This window comes from Hemicordylus capensis, chromosome 2, assembly GCF_027244095.1.
Source record: "Hemicordylus capensis ecotype Gifberg chromosome 2, rHemCap1.1.pri, whole genome shotgun sequence".
NCBI lineage: Eukaryota > Metazoa > Chordata > Lepidosauria > Squamata > Cordylidae > Hemicordylus > Hemicordylus capensis.
This window is the reverse complement of record NC_069658.1, coordinates 330,753,304-330,780,710: the sequence shown is the minus strand read 5'-3', so window position 1 is coordinate 330,780,710 and position 27,407 is coordinate 330,753,304. Positions and strand designations below refer to the sequence as shown.

The window sequence follows — 27,407 nt, the reverse complement described above, 5'->3', positions numbered from 1 at the left end:
TGTCCTTTTGAATTGTTAGGCAAAAACAGATGCATAGGAAGCAAGTGATTAAAAATATTTACTAAAATACTGCTGTGTACAGAGTGGGGTGGGTGGGTTACAAAGGAGAGTTGTGTTCCTGGGGGGAAAAGTACTTGCTGGTTTGTTTTGTGGCAGAGGAGCCTGTCAGCCATGGCCCTAGCTGTTACTGACTCCAAACAAAGTATCTTGCAACAAAATCCATTTCGTGTCCCTCCCACTCAGATGGAAGGACTTGGGACACAGGAGCTTGGGTAAAAAGCCTAAGAGCATCTCTTCTACACAAGTGGAAGGAGTCAGAGTACTATAGTCTATGTTGGCCCTTTGTTAGCCCTTATCAGTCCAAGCTTGTTTACTAGGGCCAGGAAAAACACAGGGCCTGAACAGGGACACAGGGAAGGAGAGAGAAGTACACCTACCGAAGACATAGCAAAACTTGCAAGTACCAGTCAAGTGCTTTAAAACCTTGCCTTCCTGAGTAGCAGAGTGGATGGCTAGCCACCACCTACATCATGGAGTCTCTGGCTGGTTCTGATGGGAAGTGCAATATGAGCATTATCCTTCATATTTTAAAAGAGGGACTTCTTTTCTTCCCGTACTTGTAGCAAGCAGTGTCATGGTAAGAGCCAGCTTCCATCAATGCCTGCATGAATTGCTGGATTATTCTGTCTAGTTAAAAGCTGCCCACAGAACCAGGCTTCTGTTCATCATAACCAGGAGGCGTTGGTGTTTGAATAGCTGTGCTCCTGCCCACTGCTGAAGGCAGCCACCACGTCCTCTTCCACACTACTGAATGCCAGACCTTCCACGTCCACTTCAGCATCTTCTGTAGCAGGAAAAGAAAAACCAGTTATCCACTTCTGCAGGATGGGATACCATACAGCATTACTGTTGAGCACAGCTATTCTCTAGGGAGCTATACCCTGACAGCAGATAGCCAGCCCTCTGAATTCTTGCAGTATGGTATAGCTGATCGATAACAGAAAAGCATCCAGTGATTGGTCTGCAGAATGGCACAACAGCAGAAACAATCTGTCTATAGATGGTACTCACCTGGGTCTGAATCTGAGCGTTCAGAAGAGAGCCGAGAGGAATCTAGGCTGTATGCCCGCAGCCGCTCCATGCTTGAGTGACTGAGTAACTCTTCCAACCGCTGATGCAGGTTTTGTTGCTGGCATCGTAGTGCCTCTTTCAGTTGCTGAGCTCTCTGCTCCTGCTCTTCCAGCTTCTGGAGGGGGTGTGGGATTAAGAACATCATCAGATACTATAACAAATAGTTGAACTCCTTAGAAAATAGCAAGCTTATTATGTGAACTTATGGAGTCAACATTGTACTTCATCACACATAAATTAAGCTGTCTGCTAGGGTTTCCATGACTTCCTCATAAAAGCTTCCCAGAAACATTTAACTGGCCACCTTTGGAAACCGAATGCTGAACTAGAGAGACCTTCATTATGACTAAACAGCTGTCTTTAAGCTAAGCTTGTAACAGAGTAAGCTGGTTTTGTAGCAACAAAGCTGAAGAAATTCCATATCCCTTAGAAAGCAATATGGCCACTTGGCAGGAATGGGGAAAGACAGTTCCCCCTCTATTTCAAATTAGCCCTTAGCTAAATTATGTAACATTTGTCCAGGAGACTGGAAGTTTTTCCATCCATCAGAGCACTACTGAGTGGTGGATAGCTCTATGGCATATTAACCTAATTTATGCAGCAGCTGTATAGAAAAGGCAAGTTCCATACTGGGAGTCAAATAAAACCGAATATTGTAATCTCTGCCCATGAAGTCATGCTGCAGTCACACAAAATACTGTGAATGGCTTGGTACATTTCAAACAGGATACTGGAGAGCTGGAGAAGGTGCAGAAGATGGCAACCAAGATAGGGGCCTGCAGCACCTTCTCTAGAAAGAGATCGCCACAATTGGGATTTTTAAAAATGTGATTAATTGGACACGATAAAAGATTTATAGGATTATGCATTCTATAGATATGATAGATTAGTGTGGTGACGTTTTTCTCCCTCCCATAACATTAGAACCAAGGATTATTGAATGAAAATGACAGATCCAGGAAAGAAAGATGTGCTTCCTTTCACAGCATATAGTTTACAGAACTCACTGCCACAAGATGTGATGATGGCCACATCTAGCCTTGATGGCTTTAAAGAGGGATTAGGCAAATTTGATGACAAGTGTATCAAGGGCTACTAGTTATGGCAGCATGGCTATATGCTGCTTTTAGGTTCAGAGGTGGTATGGTTCTGGATCGGCTGCTAGGAAGAAGGGTGGGAGATGGCTCTTTGTCTTCATGTCTCACTCCTGGACTTCCTAGAGGTATCTGGCTTGCCATGGTGGGAAATGGTGGATTAGAGAGCGCTCTGGTCTGATCCAACAGGACCCTACCCATATACCTTGTGTGCAAGGCTTATCATTTTTGTTTATTTAAACATTTACATGCTGCCCAAAACTTGTGTCTCTGGGTGATTAGAGCTATGCAAACCATTGCCAACTAGAGCTGCCAAGAAGGGCAACATTTAACATTACTGTCCACTGATATGTAATTGCTGCCCATATTACATCTGCCTTTGTCAGGTTTATAAGGTGTGACGTGTTATATACCTTGATATGAAGCCTTGCTCGGTGTAAGAGACTGAGGGTTGTGTAACGTGAACGCTCTGCATTCGTGGGGATCTGCTGCTTCAGTTGCTCCAAACACTGCCGCAGTTGGGCCCTCCTGCCAAGGAAAGAACCAGCACAGTGTAGATTTAATGCAGGAGCCAGCATGGGAGGTTGCATTCTTTCAGGAGAGACTTGGAGGCAACTTCCAGACCCTTCCAAGATGGACATTTCCCAGAAGTCTCCCCTAGTCAAAGAGCTGCAATCATCCACTTAGGTCAGGCCTCAAACTTCATGAATAACTTTCTGTGCAAAGGTAGAACCGGAACTAGATCCCACAGTTTGCCTGTGTCTCTTGTTATGCTCACCTCACTGATCAAGCTGCTGCCTGATATAGGTGTTTCCCATAGTCTAGGAAACATACTTAAATCCTTTGAAAGCCCTTCCATAAGAATAAAGTAGATGAGACATTGGGAGATATAGGATTGGATCGCTCACATTTTAAGCTAAAAACTGACACCATTGAGAGGGAAGAATGAATCAGTGCTGTAGGAGGGTTTTTATAATCCTTTTCTTTATACCCCTTCCCTTAACTGCTATTTGTGTCAGGTGTGGGAAGAAACAGGCCATTTAGATTAGAGGCAAATGGGTTTAAAGCCTCCTCCCCCAGCATCATAGTCCCAATTCTCTGGTAAAGGTAAAGTGTGCCGTCAAATCGATTTCAACTCCTGGCGCCCACAGAGTCCTGTGGTTTTCTTTGGTAGAATACAGGAGGCGTTTACCATTGCCGCCTCCTGCACAGTCTGAAATGATGCCTTTCAGCATCTTCCTATAATCACTGCTGCCCGATATAGTACCAGTGGGGATTTGAACCGGCAACCTTCTGCTTGTTAGTCAAGCATTTCCCCTCTGTGCCACTTAAGGTGGTTGGCAATTCCTTCTTACACAGGTCAATTTTTAACTTTAAGAGAATAGTGGTAGATCTGAGTGCTATTAAGGACTAAACTGAACTGTCCGTGCGTGATCTTCAGTCCTGGCAAACAGGCAGTTATTTGAATCAAGCCAATCACTCAAAACTGTTCAGTGTTTTTGTTTGACATAATACACAGAAAATTATACAAAATGGACAAATCAGCCTGGAGTGGTAATTGTGTTGGGAGATATCCTCCATTAAAAAGGTGACAGGATCTTATGACTGGAGGGCAAAGCCACTTGCATCCTGGATCTCTCATGGTTCATTTTCAGTTTTAATTTGAACCTAATAATTGTGGGATTTAATCTGACTTTTTAAAAAAGCTAATTTTATTACTTTTATTGTATCTGTGTCTATCTTATTGTTTGTGAGCTGCCCTGAGCAGTAGTGCACTGGAGAGGCGTGGTATACATATTTTAAATAAATAAATAATAATTAGCTGCATTGCATTGGAAAATGAGAGCTGCAATGCCATTTACTTTTTCATTTTTTGATTGGAAAATATGAATAGCTACAAACTATTTCACATGCCATTTCTTGTACATTTTTTCCCCATGGACATTCCCTTGTGCACTTCTCCAATGGATACCAAAGTAAAAAGCATCACAATCAACCCACCCACGATTATACAAGAGCTGTGCCCACATCTTGGCAGAAGAGGCAGAAATGGCCTGGTGAAGGCTTCTTATCCATTCAGCTGCAAAATATGTTTGCTACTTCATGAATTCCATCCCTTTCCTTAGACACAAAGCAGTCTTATAAACAGGAGCTGGTACATTCAGTGCTATTAGTTTCCTCTTCCTGCTGCATTCTGCAACAGGAGAGGTGGGAGTAGGAGAGACTCTATATTTTGTCCTCATTCACTTATCTATGAAAGTTTACCTGTGCTTTTCCAGCTCATTGTGAACAGACCTAAAAAAAAAAAACAGAAAAAGGAAACAAAGGTTAGTGAACTGCATTTTGATTTCCAGATGTGTCTAGTTGCTTTCTTCCTGTTGCTCCATGAGGCAAACACAAACTAAGTTCACATCCTGTCCCAGCAAAACCTCTCATTTCTCAGAGCTCAGCTTCAACACTTCTTTTGCTTGTTTGCAAGCATCCAGGGGAGAAGAAATGTTTCATTTACTAGATGCAGTTTACTATAATTTATTATGAATATTTATACAACACTTTTTAAAAAATCACAAAGTGGTTTACATAGCAAATGAATACAAAAACAAGAAGCTCAGTCATTTGTACAGCATGGCATCATTCTAGATCCTCCTTACTATACCATTACAATCTCCATGTTGCTCATCACCACATCCAAGCATTCAGGAAACAAATAATGCATTACAGAGGCCCATAGGGCTAGGCTGATTGGGGCACGAGAGAGAGTATTTTCATTCACCACTTACTTTCTTTTTCATTTTGCTCCTGTTCTCATAGAAGAACAGGATAAAAATATATTAATTTACATAAATTAAACAAGCACCTAAGGGAACAAGAAAAGGCTCTTGACCACCTGCAACAGCAAAATGTAAACAGTCTGTGTAGACAGCTTGCTTATTTCTGCAGTAAGAAAGCAGGGTTATATTTAGATTTAGAAGTACTAGAACAGTCATAACTACAAACCAAAATGTTCATGACACACATCTTGCACAATCTGATTCACAAATGCCAATTCTAGCATTCCATTCTCTACAACTAGGGCTTCTGCCTTTAACTGGGCATTAGATCCTGGAGCATATAACCCTCAAGGTTAATGGCTTGAAACACAGGCCAAGCTTCAGAGGAAAACAGAAAAGCAATACAAAGGGTCTAGTTCAATTCCTGAACAAGGCAGAGGGAAGGTGGAGATTGTAATTTAAAACTGCAGATCCAGACCTGATTTTTAGTTTTTTAAAAATACAATGATAAAATATCTTCATCAGCTGGCTTCCCATCATGTACAAACACGTTGGTTGCAGTGTGTTCTCTCTTTTTTTTCGTCTGTGTGCAGTATGAGTTTTGTTCTGGGTGGGAGTATCAAGGCAGTGTGTGCACACATGCATTCAGAATGGGGCCTTCCTGATTCAACCTGAGCAGGATCTAAAATTAACTGAGTGGACATTAAAAAAAAATTGTTAGCACAGGCATGGGCCCACGCCTTAGAGGGAACACTGGTTGGTTGGCTTGCCGATTGCTTAGTTTTCCATTGATTATCCTTCCATTTCATTTGAGGTGCTCAGTAAGCCATCTTTCATAAGCGCCCCGTAATGACCTCTGTTTGAAATTCTTCTTCTTCCCCACCTCTTTTTAGCTACATCTCTTCTATTTTCCAGTTAGGGAGGCATCAGTTGCTACACTCTCGTTTTAGCGTTGTTTTGTCTGAATGTTTACCACACAATAATAAATCACGTACCCAGCAGGATCAATTTACGCAGGGAACAATATGCCATCCCCACCCACCCGCTGGAATGTCGGTAAAAAGGCTCATACCTGAGGCTTTTCAGGGCCTTCCGAGGCTTTGGCCTCCTCCGGGACCGTAACGCCTCCTGCGAGCCGGGAGGCAACAGGGAAGCATAGCCATGTTCAGCCTCTAAAGAGGAAAAAGCAGAGACTCCGAACTAGTTCGCTTCCTCCTCATCCCCGTAGCTTTTCCAACTAAATATCCACCCACCAACTCACGTGGACGGTAGCAGCCTACAACCGAGGCCAAAGGGCCTCGATTGCTTCTAGGTCTTCTCCTCCCCGCAAAAAACCCAAATGAGGAACCCATCACAATCGTGACTACTAGCCCAGCCCAGCCCAGCCCCGACAGGTACCTCTCTCCCTGCGCTCCAAGTACTCCGCTGCTTGCAGCAGCACCTGAATGTTGCTAGCGATGAGCTCCATGACAACAAGGGATCCGAACCGAGACTTCGTTGCACCGTAACCGATCCACAGCCTTCAGCAGCCAACCCAGGCCCGAGCCCCGCCCCTTCGAGCGCTCCGAGGTTCTGATTCCGCCCCTTCGAACCGGCCCGGCAGTAAGTAGCACCTCTTTGAAGGTTTCGCAGAGCCCACCACTACAGAGGCCTGAGCTGTTTTTGACTCGCAAGAACGGGGCACCCGTTTCACACATCCATTCTGCCCCTCTTGAGCTTGCTCGGCGGCCCCCAAGCACTGTTTTGAATAGCAACCTGCTCTGGGCGGGGTTAGGGAAGCCAGCTCTACTATTGGCTGAAGGACGTGTCCAGCCATCTAGACGTCACTACACTTTCAAAACAAATTCGGGCGGGAAAAGATGAGGTTTCAAATTTGAATTGGAGGCGGAACCAGCTCAGGGGGAGGTTTTGCGCGGGGATTGTATTAGAAAGACTATGTATCTCGACTCTCGTCTCGAGCAAAGGTGCGCCTAGGTAATTTTGCAGCCTGGCTCTGGACCTAAAGGCCCTTGGAGGCACCGCTCCCCTGCAAATTAAGCATCATTATGCTCTCCGGGCAACCACACAGCTCAGGACAGACTAAAAAGGATTTAGGGGCCCCCAAAGGATGTGGAGACCCTGGACTTCGGCCTCAAAGGCCAGGGGTAAGAGCACCTCTGCTCTCGAGCATTCTTTGAAAAATCGAAGTCGACTGGCGACTTCTCGACACCTCGCCCGCCCCCGAAAGCCAGCCACTTAAGGTGTATGCCCGCGATCACACTTCCACGCTCCGTATCAGCTTAGAGCAGTTATTGCCGGCACCACCAACAACAACGCGTAGCAGAATCCCCACTTCACACCTACGCTTGGAATCTTCAATATGTGCCATGTTGCAGTTCAGCGGTGGCGCGGTACTGCTAAAAGCGCTCCTACCCACCCAGAAAGAACTTGACTATGGAGCGTCAATACACATCTGGGAATTCTCACACGACTGTAGTAGAGGGAGAAATCCTACAGAACATGAAGGTGTAGTAGACGGATCACTCTGGCATACTTTGCCTTCAGAGTAGTCCGTCTAATACTACAGTTCCCGTAGACAAATACAATTTCAGGCTTCAAAATATGCTGCTCATTAGAATACACCGCCCATTCTCACCAAGGATCCTTGCATCGAAATACAACTCCTTCCCATTCACCACCTTTGCTAAAACCCAGGCAAGGTTCTACACTGGGTGATGGCTGTATTCATTGACCCTACAATAGGTTCTCCTGCAGTGGCTTTTGAAGCAGGTAAATAAACTGACCACAGCAGCTCTCCTAACACAAATGAAACGTTTAATAATGGATCATGTTTTGCTTATTGTAGAATAACTGCTATTCAAGATTACCATCTGGAGAAAAATGGTTATGTGAGAGATAGTCCTGCATTGCATTTGACAACTAAAGAGGTTGATGTCCTTTTGGTTAAAGACATCCTAGTACATATGCATTCTATAATATTTCATTGTATGTCTTTAATATACTTATATCCCACCTTTCAACAGGCATCCAAGGTCACCACCAAGAAGTCCACTTAAAAAAAAAAAAAAGGAACAGTGACGGAAAGGCTTGGAGAGGGGACTGATTATAGGAAATGTCCACTCCCCCACACTTCAGATATTATTTTTGTCTGTTACTATGAACAGTTCAAAATCTTATCAGACCATACACAATGCCTAGTTCTTAAATATCCATGCACATGTCTAGATCTGCACAAGACTCAAGATAAATGTCTGGATGTGGTGGCAATACATTATATATGTAACTTGTAAAGAATTTTCATCAGTGAGGGTTTAGTCCCTTTCCCTTCTCTCTAGTGCATATGCATCCGTCTACAGTTACTGTGAATTGGTTTGGTGGCTACACAGAGACGGGCCTTCTCAGTTGCTGCCCCAAGACTGTTGAATGCGCTCCCTGCTGAGATACAATCCTCCCCATCTCTGGCAATTTTTTAAAAACACCTGAAAAACCATCTTTTCGCCCAAGCTTTCTCAGCTTTTTAAATTTCTTAGGTTTTAATTTCTAGTTTATTTTTAATATGTTTTAAGTTTTTGTATGTGTTTTTTAACTTGTTTTATGCTATTGTTAACTGCTCAGAGATGAAATTTTTGGGATGGTGTACAAATCTGATAAATAAATATCCTTACACATTTTTTTTAAAAGGGAATCAATAAAATACAAAATATGAATTAGGAGCCAGTGCCAGAAAACAGGGACGTACACTTTGGTTTTTAATTATTGGGGTATAGTAAATGACCAGGGCAAGGCAAGAGATTGATTGCTTAAACTTTGATATAAATGTCACAGTAGTTAATTAGGCTGCTGTTTTAATATACAACCCCAGCCACTAATGCTCTGCAGCACTCACTAGGGCCCAACTACATACAACATTACATTAAAATACATTTAATGTGCTTAGGACTGGCCTGCTCTCTTTCAAAAAAAAATGCAGCCATGGAAGTCCTAATCCACATTGGGATCACTGGGAGAAAGAGGTTAGGAAGAGTGGGCACAAAGTTTTAGAACATGTCTACTGTAACACATAGGGTGGCTTCACACAATTGCCACCAGAGTGCTGGTTCCTGCACTAGTACTGAGATTCTCCCATCTGTAACCAAGAATTAAGTTGGGTGGACAATGTTGAGAGGAGAGCTGGTCTTGTGGTAGCAGGCAGGCATGACTTGTCCCCATAGCTAAGCAGGGTCTGCCCTGGTTGCATCTGAATGGGAGACTTGATGTGTGAGCACTGCAAGATATTCCCCTCAGGGGATGAAGCCACTCTGGGAAGAGCAGAAGGTTTCAAGTTCCCTCCCTGGCTTCTCCAAGGTAGGTCTGAGAGAGATTCCTGCCTGCAACCTTGGAGAAGTTGCTGCCAGTCTGTGAAGACAATACTGAGCTAGAAAGACCAATGGTCTGACTCAGTATATGGCAGTTTCCTATGTTCCTATGTTCTAATCTCAGTAAGGTGGCACGGGAACTGGTGGTTGGCAGCTTCAAATGACATGCCCATCAGGAATCTCCGACTGCTGGATGACCAGCTTCTTGGTGGTGGTGATTGTGTGAAGCTGCCCATCTACATACCATTTCTACTGGAGTTCAAAAGAAGGTAATGCAGAATCCCTCCCCCATCTATCCAGTTCTCTTTAAGATGTACCTGTGGCTAATCCTGTGTGTGGCAGCTCTCGCACGAGTTCACAAGCAGAAGCACCTGACTGAGCTGTGGGGATTCCATTGCAGATAGGGAGTAGGGATGTGCAAAACCGGTTCCGGATCAAACACCACCACCCCACCCCACCCCACCCCGGTTCCGTCTGGACTGGAACCAAACCACTGGACAGGTCCGAATTTTTTTAAAAAATTTAAAATTAAAGCTAAATACCTGTAGCCCCTTCGGAGGGCTTGCTGTAGGCTGCGGGGGGGTGGGTCTGTGAGGGTTCCCCCTCCCCCGCCGACCTCCCTCAACACCGCCGTGGCTGGGTAAATGGAATATGTTTGGCCCTTTCGGGCCTCTGTAAAGGCAAATGGCGGCCATTTTGGCCACTGCCACACATGCACAAATGCCCTCTGCAAGGCCTGGCATGGCCTACGGCCTCGCACAGGGCATTTGTGCATGCGCGGCGGCAGCCAAAATGGCCACCACTCGCCTTTACAGAGACCCAATAGGGCCAAAAATACATTTACCTGGCCGCGGACCCCCACCGGACCAGGGGGGGCTTGATGGGGCCCGGGCTAGACGGTTCCTTGCACACCCCTAATAGGGAGGAGGAGCCTGTGAGAGCAGAAGCACCACGGTGATTGGACAGTGGGGATTTTATATGCAGATGGGGGAGGAGCCTGTGGTACTGTGGTGATTGGGTAGTGGGGATTCCATATGCAGATACAGAGGAGGAGCCTGTGATAGTTAAAGTCAATTAGAATGCAACTGTTACTGGTTGGAAGATGTTCTTGACTGTAGAGGAGAAGAGATGAATATATAAAAAGGGATAGTAGGCAGGGGTCAGTGAAGAGAGGGGTAGTGAGGGAGGAAAGAGCCCCTTCAGGAGAAGGAAGCTGTCATTGTGTGAATTAGCTGAGGAAACAAGATGAACAAGAGGGAGGGGAAGAAAGACAGAGGAGAAGAGTGAATGGAGATCTCTAAGCTGAGTGGAGCTGTGGCGGGGGTGAGGGGAGCAATCAAGTACTAGCGTGCAGATGCTCTGCGTGGGTTAAGCTAGTTACATATTTAGTTCTTTGCCTGATTTTTGATCCTTTTGGTATGGGCTATGCCAACTAAATGTACAGGAGTAGGTTGGTTTCTGGAGTGAAAAGGTTGAAAGGCAGTAGACAGCTGTTATCAGCACTGTCTGCTGAAGATGGATTCCATGGTAGCACTATGGAAAAGTGCTAGACAATGAATGGAGACACTCATGAATACCAGCCCACATTTAAGTGTGGCCCACTGCTCAACATATTAATTTATATCAAAGTTTTTGTTGCTGCACAGGAAGAAAAAATTGCACAGCCTGCCTACAAACCTCAGGAGATACAGAGTTGGCACCATGGAGGTGAGGAATAGCGGGGAGAAGAACAGAGCAGGGTGGAAAAAAACCACACACAGCACAAGTTTGAGAGTTTGTATTTGCATTTTCCTGGGAGAAGAGTGTAGCAGCAGATTCTGTTGAGCAACACCCAACAGCAATCCTATAGGCATATCCAGCAAAAAAGTGATTTTGACCCAGAGAAGACAAAGTTGGCAATAGTAACAGACAGCACGTATTCAAGTATTCAGGAGACTAACCAGCCCAGGCTGGTATCAAAGAAGTTGTATGTCTTCCAGAGCATTTTTCACACAAAACAGTGGGACAGGAAAGATTTACAGAATGTACATTGCATACAAAGATTGTTGCAGCCCTCAGCTTTTATCAGAAGCTATTGGACAAAAAGTCATGGCTATCCTCCATAAGCTTTTGTTGTTGTTTGAAGTCAAGAACTTGGCTTTCAATTCCCGTGAAAAGCATCATAAAGCCCTTATTGCACTTTACAGCCAAATCTGACAATGCAACCTTACAGCTTTGTCAAAAATGAATCTGTAGGACAGAAAAGTAGCCTTAGGGTTCCCTGACCCTTTTCCTAAATAAAAGAATCCTGAAAACCAGGTGACCAGCACCAGGCAGTCCCTGTATGGGCCAGAGTTTATTTCACCACAGGAAAGAGTAATAGGGAAAGTGGCTTATATTGGTATTTAGAAGTGTTTGCCCAAGCAGTTCCTGCAGTGAATTCGAGTTCCAGCCCAATGTATCGTAAGTGTTCTTTAAGCTAACATTTGAAGATTTCACCAAATCCTATGAAATCCTAGAGTTCCCTCTTCCCATCAAAAGCCCTTTGGAAAACGTCATAGCAAGACATATGTGGTTGCCCCCACAGTTCTTTGCTGGAGGCACTTTGTGGTGTTGTGGCTGGCTTCCAGTCTTTGGCATTTCCTCAGGCACAGAAGGTGTTCAGTGAAGCCCCCCATCCATCATAAGCAACTGGCATTTTTGCTGGTGGGAGGCAAATGGGTGGTGTAGCAGTGAGTGCAGACACGAACTGGCTTCAGTTGCCTGAAGTGGGGCAGAGGTGCCAGGTGGGATGAGCAGCGGGAGCAAAAGATCTGTGAGGAAATAGGTATGCATTAATAAAAGGTCAAAGGTTACCCAGAACTGCAAACGCTACTGCATAAAGGAGAAAGAACTGCTGCCCTAAACACACATCTCTGGGCCACAGCTCAACTGCAATCTATCACAATCTAGTAGAGACCCCAAAACTGATTTAGGTAACCCCTGCTAACATGGCAAAGAGGCACCTTTAACGTGGTGATTTTCTTCATTTAGCAGGGGGAGAGTAACTGGCCCTTTCCACCCCCAGCACAGTACTTCCAGTGACTGTTGCTGGTGTCTATCTTATGTTTCTTTTTAGATTGTGAGCCCTTTGGGGACAGGGATCCATCTTATTTATTATTTATTTGTTATTTCTCTGTGTGAACCGCCCTGAGCCATTTCTGGAAGGGCGGTATAGAAATCAAATAAATAAATAGATAGATAAATAAATAACAAGAAGATTCATTTTTATCTTTTCCTCACATAGGAAGCTGTCTTATACCAAGTTAGACCATCGGGTGCAGCCAGTTCAGTACGGTCTACTTCGCCAGGCAGGATTTCTTCACAGGGATTGAACTTGGACCTTCTGCGTGCTAAGCAGATGTTCTACCACTAAATTACAGTCCCAATATGCTGCTCAGAATATCATCCTTACTCTTTCCACCCAGAGCTTCCTGCTCTCTCTGTCATTAACGACCTGCAGCTGTAAACTCTCCCATTTTGTCCCACTTGGACATGCAACGTTTCAATACTCCAAGTGTCCTTTCAGGCACAGTCCTTGCTAGCAAGTCACAGAACCACGGAGCTAAAAGGAGTTCTCTGACTGCCACCCCAAGAAGATCCCAGGTTCAATCCCTGCCATCACACATCCGCAGTCCAATCATTTTACTGCTTTTGATTTTCCCAAAATATCTTTGCAAGTCCCTTCCCAGCTCCAGTTTCCTACCTTCCCACAACTCCGACAGTGGTGTCGTCGACGAAGAAAAGTGAAAGACACGTGGCAAGCCATGCAGTGGCTGCAGGTGCTGTCTGGCACCCAGTCTGGTGGGACCAAAGCATCTGAAAAGAGACAGAATGATAGCTATGAATTGTTGCATACCTTCTAAAACCAGGCAGGTTTATAAGTGTGTTGAGAACCCAAATTGAGGTAAAGTATGCAAAGCTGATCTGACCACCATGTTTATATGTTGCTTTTCTCTTAAAATAGCCAAAGTGGCTTACCATGTAAACCACTCATAAGATGATAAAGGACACACAATAAAGCAATTTAAGCAACAAAAAGCAGCAGTCTGAAATGTGTGTGTCTGACTGTATTAATTAAAGGAAGAGCAAAAGGGGCCATGATTTGGTGAGGTTTTTTAAAAAAGCTGTAGACCAGAAGTAATCTGCCCCAAAACTTGGGGAAGCTAGGAGGCTCTAGAGCAGAACAAGGCTTAGACAGCACACATGGGGAATGCCATTCCAGGGCAAGAAGTGGTCTGTGAGCAGGAGGTCTGGATTACTACTAGTCAAAGACCAAAATCCCATTAGCAGCCATGCCAGTACAGGGTTCCCAGCTGGGCCTACCAGATCTCAGAACAGTTCATCTCGAATGCTCCAGCAGAGGCCTGCGGTTACCAGTATCACACTCTGGGCTCTCACCTTCTCTTCCACTGCCTTCCCTGTTACTGGAGCAGAGAGCACAGTCTGCCAGGCGAGGAGCTGCTGGGGCCACAAAGAACTCCACCTCTAAAAAGGAAAGAGCAGCTATGAGCATCGAGGCCACTTAGGCTCAGTGACTGCACATCTGCATCAGAGCCCAGATACAAACGGCAAAGCCACCTCAGCAGTATGTGCCCATGCAGGCTGCTTCCACTGTCTTTAAAATAAGGGCCACCCTACATGTTACCGTATGTGGATCTGCAATTGGATCCCCAACACGTTTTTAGAGCTTAAAAAAACAGCTGCAGAGCACCCCCCCCTCCCTGAGTTGGATCAGAGCTGTGGTGTTGTGAGAGGGGGTGTATAACCACACACACGCACAGACTATATAAATCCTCCCTCTCAACATTGTTAGATGCCCCAGTAGGCTGGAAAACATACAGATATACATATATGTAGGTTTTCCTTCATGGAGCAAATACCAGCTTCAGAGGAGAAACAGATCAGTAAAACAGGATGGAGGAAAGCACCCCATTTCCTAGCACTGCTATCTTGATCCAATCCAGGGGCCCTACAGCTAGTTTCTGAAATGAAAATCAAAATATTGCAAGATCCAGTCATGGGTTTCTCACATAATGTGTCACCTGACCCCAAGACATGATATGAGAAAGCTCTTGGCACAAGGAGGAAGCTACCAGCAGGCCAACCCAGAAGCACTAAGTGCCAACCACATGTTCCATTGATCCCCCCCGCCCCGCTCCCCATGCCTGTATTAAGAGCCGGAAAGCACTCCATGTTCCTCACCTCAACATGCACTGCCATGCCCACAGATGCTAGCATCGCTGTTAAGGCACAGCAGCAATATGAAGAGGCAAGAAATGGATGTGAGCAGTCACACGCAATGACCAACTATGCTTTCAGCAGCAAGAACAGGAATGATAGCTGTGCTTGGAGCCCAGTAAAACTCCCTGGGGTTTTACTCTTCCAGGAATGTCATCACGCTGTGCCAACAAAGAAGAGCACACGTCATGTTCTTGCTACACAGAGATCAGCCTCAATGCATTAAACACACAATCAATGGGAAACCCCCCGAGTGATGGAATTTACAAGGGGCTGGGCGGATCCAACAGCACTGTGGCTTAAACTCTGTTCTGAACATCAATACCTGGCAGAACAATATTTCATATCCACATGTTATCCAATTATTTATTATTATTATTATTTATTACTTTTATATCCCGCTCTTCCTCCAAGGAGCCCAGAGCGGTGTACTACATACTTGAGTTTCTCTTTCACAACAACCCTGTGAAGTAGGTTAGGCTGAGAGAGAAGTGGCTGGCCCAGAGTCACCCAGCTAGTTTCATGGCTGAATGGGGATTTGAACTCGGGTCTCCCCGGTCCTAGTCCAGCACTCTAACCACTACACCACGCTGGCGCTTCTATGCACCTCTCTCACTGCTCCAAGTGCAAACACCAGAGAAAGGTGTACAGACCAACGCACAAATCAAAGAGAAATCAATGCACAAATCAAAGAGAGTCACTCACGGCCAGTGTCTGTCACCTCCAGATCCTCTGTCCTGGATGTAACAATTTCAAAAACCGTCTTCAGGATGGCACGCAGGTCACTTGCAAAGTTGGTCTGGAGCTGGTCTGCCACTCCTTCATATGCACACATCCATATACATACGAACAGCAGGAGTATGTCCATCACACAGAAATAAAAGGCAAGAGAAAATGGTGAATTTCAGTCAACACCCTTCCCCCAATTTGCCTCCTTCCTTAATGAAAAAGCTGACACTCGTCTGCACTAGCCAAACAATTCTTTTCATTTGAATGAAACACCAGCAGAGATTATTTTTTCCACTGACCTTTCCTTTAACATAGGCATTTGGCCTGCAGAAACTAAATATTAGACCTAATCATTCCCCCTTGGGGCATTAAAAACTCTCAGGTTAGTTAGAGAGCTAGTGAAGTAGTGCAATTGCTAGAGGACCTACAAAGGAACTAGGAAATCCCCAGTCCTTGTCTCACTAGGTGGCCTTAGGCAAGTCACTTCCTTTGCCTTGGTCCAATGTCTGAAATGTGGGGTCAGCACTAACCGATACAGGCTTGTTTAAGGATTGGTAAGCTAACCTGTACGAAGAATTTTGAACATCTGAAATGCACCATGTAAATGCCAAGCATGATATACCAATCCTTTTAAAAAATCCCATCAGTTTCTAAATCATTTTGTGCCAGTATTGTCACTGGCCCCAGTATGCTTTTGTCTGAAGTCAGTTCCATGTAGAGTGCTGCGAGTTCCTTTTGAGAAGAAAACCAATGAAGAAATAATAATTGTAGAGTGGTTACTAGTCCCTCATCATGCAACAAGCCAACAGCTGCCATCTTCCAAGCCACAAGGAATCTCAACAGGGCAGCACAAGGAACACCTCGTTCTAACAAACCACATGCAGATCTGGCTAGCTCCACTGCCAAGCATAGAATGGTTAGGTTATACTTAACCCCTGGTTGAAGCCCAGTGACTGAACACAATAGTTATTGTGCTCGCTGAAAGCTTGTTCTGTTGCAGGAGACCTTCCAGATACCACTCCTCCATCTCACCATTGCCTCCTGCGAGGATCCCCAACTGAGCAAAGAGGCCCTTTAAAGTGGCGATTCCATTCGGTTTAACAGGGGGAAAGCAACTGTCCCTATGCAGCCCCAGCACAGCATCCCTCTGGTAGCTATTGCTGGTGTTTACCTTATGTTTCTTGTTAGGCAATGAGCCCTTTGGGGACAGGGAGCCATGTTATTTATCTATGTAAACTGCTTTGAGAACTCGTGTTGAAAAGTGGTATATAAATATTCATAGTAGTAGGATACCTTCCCAAAGGGGCATAAAGCAGTTTACCAGTTTCTTGGGGGGTATTATCTAGTATGCCACTCTTCCACTTGGGCAGGATATCTGTTCATGTCCAAAATCCTGACAAAAGCAGACAAGATCCATCACTCTCATATGCCTGGCATATGTTCCTATCACAAGGTGAACCCAAGAATTTGTCCAATTAACCCATATTAAGGGATTTGCAGAGGATCCATATGCTTGCTTGTTAAGCTTCCTCTTTTATTACCATACCCTTGCCCCACACTTAGCAAAACAGGGCACTCACCAGAGATGCAGACAAACAGTGTGTGAATCATGTCCTCTGTGGTGTTGTAACGGGATCGCAGTTCCAACCACCGGGTGCTTTGTCGCACATTATTGATTTTTCTTATTTGAGTGCTACTAGATTCCTGCCCAAAATGTCTGTTGGGAAGAGAACAAGTAGTCAGAATGGGTAAAAAGGCATTACTCTCCATGACGACTGGTGACTTCAATTACTCTCACATAGACTAGGCAAATTCACGTGCGGGTATTGACAGAGAGGCCAAATTTCCAGACATGCTAAATGACTGTGCCTTAGAACAGTTGGTTGCAGAACCAAGCCAAGAGAAAGCAACCTTGGATTTAATCCTGAGTGGTGCCCAGAACCTGGTGCGAGTTGTCAGTAGAACCACTGGGGAACAGTGACCATAATGTGATCCAATTCAGCTTAAATGTGAGTGGAACATTGCCAAGGAAGTCCAATACAGATGTATTTGACTATAGAAGAGAAAACTTCTCAAAAATGAGGGGACTGGTAAAAAGGAAGCTGAAAGGGAAAGTCGGGAGGGTCAAATCATTCCAGAAAGCATGGAATGTATTTAAAACCATAATAATAGATGCTCAGTTGGAATGTATACCAAGGAGGAAAGGTACCACCGAGTTCAGGAGGATGCCAGCATGGCTAACAAATGAAGTTGGGGAAGCTATAAAAGCGAAGACAACTTCCTTCAGAAGATGGATCATGCCCAAATGAAGAGAACAGAAACTAACAAAAACTCTGGCAAAAGAAATGCAAGGAGACAATAAAGGATGCAAAAAGAGAATTTGAGGAGCATATAGCTACAAGTGTCAAGGGGAAATAACAAAAACATCTTTAAATATATCAGAAGCAGAAAAGCTGCCAGGGAGGCGGTTGGATCCTTAGATGATGTGAAAGGGATTATTAAGGAGGATAAAAAGATTGCAAAGAAGCTGAATGAATTCTTTGCATCAGCCTTCATGGCGGAGGATACAGACTATATACCCACTCCAGAATTGAGCTTCTCAGGCTTGGAGGCTGAAGAATGACCAGTTTGAGGTGATGGGAGAGGATGTTCTAAACTGTCTTGAAAAACTAAAAATGATGCCAGATGGCATCCTCCCAAGAGTTCTGAAGGAACTCAAATGTGAAATTGCCGCTTTCCTAGCAAATATATGTAACTTGTCCCTACAATTAGACTCCATATCAGACGCCTGGAAAGCAGCTAATGTAACTCTGATTTTCAAAAAGGGATCCAGGGAGAATCCAGGAACTTACAGGCCAGTTAGCTCAACTTCTGTGCTGGGTAAATTGATGGAAAGCACACTTAAGCACAAAATTGTTAAACATATAGAAAAACAGGCCTTGCTGAACCAGCATGGCTTCTGCAAGGGCAAGTCTTGCCTCAGTAACCTTTTGGAGTTCTTTGAGAGTGTCAACAGGCATGTGGATAGAGGTGATCTGGTTGACATATGCCCCATTTGCACATAACACAAAACTGGAGTTGAAGGGGCCCGGGGTTGATATTTTTCTATGTCCGAAAGTGTGCAACCATGGTTTGGACTCAAAAATGAACCAAGGTTTCCCTCTCGAGACTCTGATTTGAACCTTCAGTTTATAATGGGTTTTGCCACTCCTACCTGCATTTGACGGTGCCAGCGTTACATCTGAATTCTGAACCGCAGTCCCATTGTGCTGCAACCGGAGTTGAGGGAAGGAGCTCCCCGCTTGCTCTGGCTGCAATTGGCTGCCAGGGCTGTCCTTCAGTTCAGAAGGAAACTCACACAGCCAATTCCCCTTCAGTCTCCCCGATTTCAGAGAGCCTCCTGTCTGTTACTTCTGAATGCAGATGGGGAGAGGGAGCGGAACTGCGTGTCTCTTGGACCTGAGGTTCCAGGTTACATGCAAATGTGGCCATAGTATACCTGGACTTCCAAAAAGGTTTTGACAAAATTCCCCACCAAGAAGAGTAAACTTAGCAGTCATGGGATGAGGGGACAGGTTCATGTATGGATTGGTAACTGGTTGAAGGACAGGAAACAGAGGGTAGGAATAAATAAATGGAAGAGATCACAATGGAGGAAGTAAGAGGTGGGGTCCAGTCCCCCAGGGATCTGTACTGGGACCAGTGCTCTTTAACTTGTTCAAAAATTATCTAGAAGGTGGGGTAACCAGTGAAGTGGTCAAATTTGCAGGCGACACTAAAATATTTAGGGTAGTGAAATCCAAAACAGATTATGGAGGCGCTCCAAAAGGATCTCTCCAAACTGGGGGAGCGGGCAACAAAATGGCAAATGCGGTTCAATGTAAGCAAATGTCAAGTGATGCATATTAGGGCAAAAAAACCCCAACTTCACATATACACTTTTGGGGTCTCAACTGTCAGTGACTGACCAGGAGAGCCTGGGGTCATGGTGGACAGCTTGTTGAAAGTGTCGACTCAGTATGTAGCAGCTGTAAAAAAGGCAAATTCCATGCTAGAGATCATTAGGAAGGGGACTGAAAATATAAATGCTAAAGTTCTAATGCCCTTATAGAAATCTATAGTGCAGCCACGTTTGGAGTACTGGAAAAGGTGCAGAAGAGGGCAACTAAGATGATCAGGAGCCTGGAGCACCTCCTTATGAGGCGGCTACAGCATCTGGGCGTTTTATTTTGGAAAAGAAGTGACTTTGGAGAAACATGGTAGAGGTGTATAAAATTATGCATCAAGTAGAAAGAGTGGACAGAGACAAAGTTTTCTCCTCCTCTCACAATACTAGAACCAGGGATCATCCCATGAAACTGTAGTCTGCCATCACCTCACTCAGGCCTTGACAATTTTTCTTTGGATCTAGGAGCCAGCCAATGGACACTGGACAGAATTCCTAGACTTAGTGATGGACATTGTGGAAGGGGAGGGTAAATGGGCTTCTCTTTGTCCCCTTTACAAGTAACATACTTAGAACAGAAACAAAGCTGCCTGGGAAATTGTTAAAGAACTCTACTACTCAATATCCGAATCTAGGCGTCACCATTAAATTTCTAGGCACTATGGCCTCACTAAGCTGCCTTCTCTCAAGTAGCTCACATGGGCCAAAAGCCACCAGCCTCTCCTAGCTGCACACTGCAGAAATGCCTCTGGCTGCTGAGCTCCTGGACATGGTCCTCTGATGCTGCCATGGAGGACAGTGGCCTTACTGGCAACATTCAGACTGACAGTCCTCATATTTTGTAGACAAAGAGGGAACCATGTGCCTTGGGCAAGAGGAGGTCATTCCTTGCTACTCCCAAAATTTAAGGAGTCAGCTGAGAGGCTCAATGGGCAAAGAGGAGCAAGCTATCCACGGGGGAAGGTTCTTGATCATACCTTGGAGAAGATGGACACGCACATGGGGTAGAAGAGCCCTTGAAGTCAGGTGAGTCTACATTACTAAAAGGCTGTGAATCTGTAGCACTCTCATTCAGCACACGCTTCTCCAACACATATAGCTCCTCCCTGGACAGCACACGCAGCAGATCTCTACAGGAGAAAAAAGGTAATAGAGGTGGTATCTTGGAGACAAGACACTGGAGCTGTCCTAAGGAATGGAACAGACAACTCGGCTCAGTTCAGCACCCGGGGAAAGAAGGGCAGCTCCAAGCTGCACTCAGGATAGGGACTTAAGTGCAGTGTAGAGCCAAGCCTACCACAAGGCTCACACTCAACACACAGTATATCCCACAAGCCCAACAAGGCATCCCAGTATTTCATCTCCCTAGCACACATGATTTCAGACCTTGCCATATTCCGCTTCATCGCCTTGTGTCTCTGGCTGCAGGAGAAAGTCAGCTTCACTACATCTCTTCCTCCCCAAGTATTTAACATAGAGATGATAGACACTTCCAGAAAAATCATGTGGTTGAATACTTCTGGGATTGTATTACTTTGGACTGCAGGACAGCAGAAACTGAGCGGCTGGGTTTGTTTTTTGTTTGTTTGTTTAAACCGTTTCCTATATCATGTCTCCAGAAATGTATTAACACACCACATCAGGAAGAAGAGCTAGGCTAGAACCCCCCTCTCCCTCTCTCTCTCTCTCTCTCTCTCTCTCTCTCATTTAATACATCCAGGGAGTTTTAGAATATGAATGGAGACATTCAAACACGATGTCCACTTGCAGTCTGGAGTAGTTCAGTCCAAGAGGGAGACATTCATGTGATTTTGCTGAACATGTAGCCTGACACAGCATGTTCTCTCTCCTCCACAAAGGGCCTAATCTCATATCCTTGTCAAGTTCTGTTGAAGTTCCTGCATAACACTGTTGCTTCTCACTCACCTGATTTTTCTAAGCAAGATGTAAAAGGGGCTGAAGACTCGGGATATCTCCTCAGGCCTTCGTTCCAAGTTGAGGGGTCCATCTGGGTAAATCAGGAGCCCACTGTGTAGGAGGGGAGGGGAAACACAGGCAGAATATGGCTGATATGCTCTTTTAACGAAAATCTTTAATATGATGGAGGATTCAACAGAGTGATGGGAATGGTCCTTTTCTCATATTTCTTGAGCAGTGAGTGGTCAACATTTCTATAACAGCCCCCTGGGCAGAAAGGAAAACACACCAAGTGACACTGTTGTAAACTCTGTCCCATCCTTTAAAAGACTTTTCGCACACCCACCCAAAGGAAGTATGAAAAATCAGGGAGGAGCTTGAAGGAAGTGTGGCTTCCTGGCACTTAAAAGCAAAAGGAAAACAATGCGTGACAAGGAACAGAAAGACAGTGCTTTCTCACTCAGGTGCTATGAACAGGGATTAGGCGGTGGAAACACTACTGAAAACAGATAAATTACAAGAGAACTTTGAATGGATTTAAAGCAGATGCTTAAGGCCAGGGCAAGAGAGACTGCAGCCTTCATATTTATGACATGTATTAGATACTGCCCCATCCAAAGGATGTGGGCAGTATCATGAATGTTTGCCAGGAAATAGATTCTCAAGGCCCCATAGTCTACCAAAAGGCATTTCATTTGGAAGCAGGTGGTGAACTATGGTAAGCGGGATCATGCTTGCTTAGTGAGAAAGACTGCAGAGATGCTTTGCAAGGCCTCTTGGGTGAGGCAAGATACTCCACCACCTTAATCTACTTCAATAGGTCAGAGAGCTCAAAGGCACCCAAGGATGAAACAGTAGCAAGAAATGACCCTTTGCTAAATGGGCCTTGTTAAAAAATACAGCTAAAGGCCCATTTTGTTAGAGTGGCTTTTTAATGGGAGAGGAGAGCTGGTCTTGTGGTAGCAAGCATGACTTGTCCCCTTAGCTAAACAGGGTCCACCCTGGTTGCATATGAAAGGGAGACTTGATGTGTGAGCACTGTAAAATATTCCCCTCAGAAATGGAGCTGCTCTAGGAAGAGAAGAAAGTTTCAAGTTCTCTCTCTGGCTTCTCCAAGATAAGGCTGAGAGAGATTCCTGCCTGCAACCTTGGAGAAGCCACTGCCAATCTGTGAAGACAATACTGAGCTAGATAGACCAATGGTCTGACTCAGTATATGGCAGCTTCCTATGTTCCTGTGTAACGTTTTATCTGCAGCTCATATATGCTGGGTTTTAACTTGCTACTTTTAAATTTGGTTTCCATTGTTTTATTAATCTTATTTGTTTTTATGTTTTTAATCTGCTTTACTAAGGGGTAAGGGCATGGGTTTGAAAAGGAGTGGGGGAAAGAAAAGTTACAACACCACACATTACATGAAATATAATAAAGAAGCTAACTAGCCTGAACTAGCAGAGATCCTTGTAGCCTACTCCAGGAGTAAAGGAAGATCCTCCTCATTTGAGCAGGCAGGCAGGCAAACTCCTTCTCCCGAGTTAGATTTCCCTGGGACAAGGCACTCCTGGGGGCAGGGCCCAGCCAATCACTGCAAAGCTGTCTCTGCTCTGCAGGGCATCCAAGGTTTTGCTTGCAGCTTTTTGCTAAATACAAACTGAGGGGAGTTGCAAACCTTTGAAGCTAGAACTTTACACTCAATGGGTGTGAGGATTTTGTTACAGCTGGGAGCAGGGTTGGGTGTGATCACACTGATAAAGCTTCAAGTCACTCATGAGGCAAGGTCAAATTTAGATTGAACTGAAGCCCTAACCAGTCACATGATCCTAGAGCCTCTGTTTACACAGTGTGGCTTGCTCAGATTTATTCTGCTTGAAGTGTATGCCTTCCTTGGTGGCTTTGACAACTAGAATTGGCAGGCTACATACTTCAGAATGTTTCTGTGGTGCTGCAAGGTTCTGTCTGCAACCACAAGATGATGGGCAAAGCTACATACCTAATAATGCCCAGGCGGGGAATGGTGAACATCAGCTGTGGCTCATACCCATCAATCATCTCCTGAGTCAAGTAGCCGAGTTTCAGAGCTCTAGACGGGTGAGGGAGAGAAGAGGCAGAAAATGAGAAAAGGGTGTGGGCCACATGATTGGCAATTATCAAAACCCCAGTCCAAACAGCTCATTATCTTAGGCCTAACTTGTGCAAAGTTTCCCATGTCAGTAGGAGCTTTGGCCAATTTGCTTCACAAAGAGGTGATGTCATTCCATCACTGACGTAGATGGTACTTGACCAAGCATTTTCCAAGCCACAGAGAACCAAGGGGCAAAATTCTTACCTGGCCACAGTTTCACAGAAGAGCACAACAATCTCCTGCTGCTTATAGATCTCTTCAGGTGACTTCACAGAGACTAATGAAGATACGTAGCTAGAAGAGAGACAAGCTGTGAGACCAAGTCAGCACCCACTCCACATACAAAGCCCAAGACAGAGGCCCTTCTGCTGGTTTCCACAAGTCTAATCAACTTGTGGAATTCTCTGCCACAAGATGTGGTGACACCCAACAACCTGGATGGCTTTAAGAGGGGTTTGGATAAATTCATGGAGGAGAGGTCTATCAATGGCTACTTGTCAGAGGGCTATAGGCCACCTCCAGCCTCAAAGGCAGGATGCCTCTGAATACCAGTTGCAAGGGAGTAACAGCAGGAGAGAGGGCATGCCCTCAGCTCTTGGCTGTGGGCTTCCCAGTGGCATCTGTTGGGCCACTGTGTGAGACCAGATGGGCCTTGGGCCTGATCCAGCAGGGCTGTTCTTATGGTTTCACATTCAAGCAGCATAAATCTTAGAAGATAGCACTGATCCTGCTCCGAGTCTCTCATTGCCATTACACAGCATCCTGAATTGGGCCCAGCCAGAAAGCTAGTCAGCACCATTCTGCTTCCTTCAAGGAGCAGCAGTTAGGGCTTTCCACTTCTGTGCTCTATGTCTCCCTTTCCTGCCCCATGGGTCCATTCAGTACTTTGTTTAAGAAGAGGCCAGCCTGTCCATCCCACTCCTTATGCCAGAATACTGAGGACACTTGGCACACACCTCAACTCAAACTCAGCAAAGAGCATATCGAAGCGGATCAGTGCCCTACGGACAGGCTCCAGATACGGTCCAGTTTGGCTCAAGCTTTGTTCCCGGAGTACTGTCCGCACCAGCTCCAAGCTGCACAGCAGATCCTTGGCCAAAGGCCGCAGCCGCACTCCGTCTGCCTCATCCACATCAATGTAGGTGCGTGCCATCAAACACTGCAGGGAGAGAACACCAACAGCTCAGGAGCATACCCTGCCTTCGACGGCCTCTCCCCCACCTCACCATACAAGCTATTTCAGGGCTAGCACTCCAGCAACTGTGCTGAAGCTGGACTCCAGAAATAGTCCCAGACTATCCCAGGAAAACAAGCAAGCAACATTCCCCCAGGAGTCAGCAGTCTTGGATAACATAGCAAAAGGGAGTCAGCCCATGGTTTGCTGGCCAAGGGTTTCAATTACTCCCTATTTCAGGACTTCTTGTTTGGATACAAACAGAACACCACTGATCACATATTCCAGTCCACCAGAGCAGACCCAGTGGGGCATGGAAACACCGCATATTGCTTCCCATGGCTCACCTCTGCAGCAAAGAGCATATGGTTCCGGAGGTTGTCCACTAGAAGGTCTTCCGGGAATTTGATGACGTAGTCACGGCCATGACGTTCCTTGGGGATGCACTCATCCATGATCTGCTCTATGATGCTGAGCAATTCAGTCTGGCAGAATGGGAAGAAGTATTACTGCCTGCACACAAATACATTCCAGGAACAGCTAAAGAGCTGGTAGGCAGAAAGCCAGATTTTCCCAGAACATTACACAGCAATGCAAGACAGATTTTAGCATCTTCATGGCCAAATGTCTCAGCTAGAACCAAGACTGAGCAGCAAGGATTTAGCCAGACATCAGGAGTGGCCCACATTGTAACAGAAGACTAGACACTCAAATTAGAGGAAGTTGAAAAAACAACATTTTGTATACAAATGCACAGAAGTAAGGATAGTGCTATATTCTGGCAGATTTGCATAAAAATTTCAGCTTGATCCTTAACAGCACCATGCAGATCTCATTGTTCCACAGCTCCAGCCAGAGAGGGTAGCAGCTGCCCCCGGGTAAGGAACTCATATGGAGAGTGCAGCTAGATGCACAACAAGAACCAACCCAGGTCCTGCCAGTTCCCAACAGGGGTGTGTGTGTGTATTATTTAAAAGACAGCATGGGTAGGCAGGAGGAGGAAGCTGAACCCCTCCCCACACTATTGACCTTAATTTCAGCCATTTCCCCCCTCCAGGAAGAGGTTACTTTTAGTCTCACCAAGAGAAAAGCAGCTGAAAAAAGCAGAGTTGGGGGTGGGGGAGAGAATGGAGATCGGGAGAGGCTTTAGCTACTCCCACCTGCCAATACTGCCCTTTATAAGATTGCTCCCACCCCCAGTTCTGATCATGGGTCTGCCACCATCATGTTTAGCTTGGCCCTTAATAAGAAATGCCTTACCTGGCTAAGGTGCAACTGATTCAGCAGCACCAGGTATTGCTGAGGATCTGTCTCTACATCCAGGCAGTTGATCTCTGTTACCACTTGCGTCACTCGTTCATCAGCATAGAAAAACTGTGACAGCAGCCTGGAATCAGAACGCTGAAGAGAGAGCAGAAAGCCTGGGTTAGTCACAACGGTTGGCGGCATTCCTTCAAGTTTGGTTTAAAGGGAGGAGAGCTGGTCTTGTGGTAGCAAGCATGATTTGTCCCCATAGCTAAGCAGGGTCTGCCCTGGTTGCATCTGAATTGGAGACTTGATGTGTGAGCACTGCCAGATATTCCCCTCAGGGGATGAAGCCTCTCTGGGAAGACCAGAAGGTTCCAAGTTCCCTCCCTGGCTTCTCCAAGATAGGGCTGAGAGAGATTCCTGCCTGCAACCTTGGAGAAGCCGCTGCCAGTCTGTGAAGATAATACTGAGCTCGATAGACCAATGGTCTGACTCAGTATATGGCAGTTTCCTATGTTCCTATGATTAGACAGAGACACAGTCTCACACAGAAACTGCCAAAGTAAGCCTTTTCCTGACTTTAGACCGGGGCTCACTCAACTGAGCCCTTACAGAAGATTCTGCAGCTCACAGACACTATTAGCAGAAAGCACTGCAGCGATCAAGTTTAATATTTGCTAAAATGTTTAGTTTAGACAAGACGACACAATAATAAAAGAAGAGTCCTGCTGGACCAGACCGAGGATCCACCTAGCACAATATCCTGTTTTGTAGCAATTGCCTTCATGCCCTTCTATGAGTTTCTTAGAAGCATCTGACTGACAAGAGCCATTGCCCAGCAACTTGTATTCACTCACAGTAAGTCTACCTCTGAAGCTAACCTGGAGGTTTTGTTTAGCTATCAAAGCTAATACTCCTTGATAGACAGGCACACAGTAACATTGCCTGATCTTACTTTAAAGCCATCTAAGACTGTGGCTGTGAGTTATTAAAAAAACCTAACTGTGTGTTCCATGAAGGCATGTATTTCAAGTTCCTAGGTACCACTAGAACCACATTTTAGGCACCTGGTGTTAGGGTGTGCGCGCGCACGTGTGTAAATATTCTCTCTCTCACATACACACACACAATTGAAAAATATCACCTGACAGAGTAATGTTGCACATGCATTACAAGAAAGGGGCAATTTCCCCCCAATCCCCCTTCCCTCTGTAGCCCATTGTGCCTCCTGGAAATATGTCTCCAAGGGTCCGTTGACTGCAGAGGGAAGGGGAGACTGGCAAAAGTTGTCCCTTTCCTGTAGCGCACAGGCAGCATTAGTATGAATGTCAGCCATCTTTTGTACAAATCTAGCACAAAAGGTGAATTGTTACATCCCGTCAAGTTACTAGGACTGAGTTCAAGGACAAGCAATGTTGTTGTACTTTTTCACACAACGCATAATTAATCTATGGAATTCTCTGCCATGGGATGTGGTGATGGCCACAAGCTTGGATGGCTTTGAAAGGGGCTTAGACAAATTAATGGAAGACAGGTCTATCCATGGCTGCTAGTCTGGTGGCAAGATGTTTCTAAATACTAGTTGCAGGGAGGAACAGCAAAAGAGTCCCCTCAACTCTTGCCTGTGGGCTTCTCAGAGGCATCCGATGGGGCCACTGTGT

At 45.4% G+C, this 27,407-nt stretch overlaps 2 protein-coding genes and 1 long non-coding RNA gene across 3 annotated transcripts in view; 1 reads left to right on the top strand and 2 right to left on the bottom strand.

Annotated features, from left to right (window-relative positions):
• Positions 1–40: 40 nt before the first annotated feature.
• On the bottom strand, positions 41–7,225 carry MXD3 (MAX dimerization protein 3). Its single transcript, XM_053293600.1, is given in 7 exon segments — positions 41–844; positions 1,072–1,246; positions 2,639–2,753; positions 4,491–4,520; positions 6,069–6,168; positions 6,395–6,474; positions 6,476–7,225. Coding segments are annotated over 7 exon segments (837 nt in total). The 5' UTR covers positions 6,694–7,225; the 3' UTR covers positions 41–725.
• LOC128344104 (uncharacterized) lies at positions 6,843–13,410 on the top strand. The gene is made up of 4 exons (XR_008315674.1): positions 6,843–7,765; positions 9,476–9,620; positions 10,998–11,058; positions 12,617–13,410. It is a non-coding gene; the product is annotated as an uncharacterized LOC128344104 (long non-coding RNA).
• The window catches only part of ZFYVE28 (zinc finger FYVE-type containing 28), a 30,339-nt gene continuing 14,045 nt past the window's right edge, over positions 11,114–27,407 (bottom strand). The window contains exons 2-13 of the mRNA XM_053293599.1: positions 25,759–25,899; positions 24,846–24,983; positions 24,281–24,483; positions 23,529–23,618; positions 23,193–23,282; positions 21,212–21,313; positions 20,263–20,415; positions 16,920–17,056; positions 15,316–15,429; positions 13,771–13,857; positions 13,076–13,188; positions 11,114–12,143 (exon numbers count right to left, since the gene is read on the bottom strand). Of these exons, the coding sequence (XP_053149574.1) occupies positions 12,012–12,143; positions 13,076–13,188; positions 13,771–13,857; positions 15,316–15,429; positions 16,920–17,056; positions 20,263–20,415; positions 21,212–21,313; positions 23,193–23,282; positions 23,529–23,618; positions 24,281–24,483; positions 24,846–24,983; positions 25,759–25,899 (1,500 nt within the window). The 3' untranslated portion in view covers positions 11,114–12,011. The remainder of the gene's footprint in view (positions 12,144–13,075; positions 13,189–13,770; positions 13,858–15,315; positions 15,430–16,919; positions 17,057–20,262; positions 20,416–21,211; positions 21,314–23,192; positions 23,283–23,528; positions 23,619–24,280; positions 24,484–24,845; positions 24,984–25,758; positions 25,900–27,407) is intronic.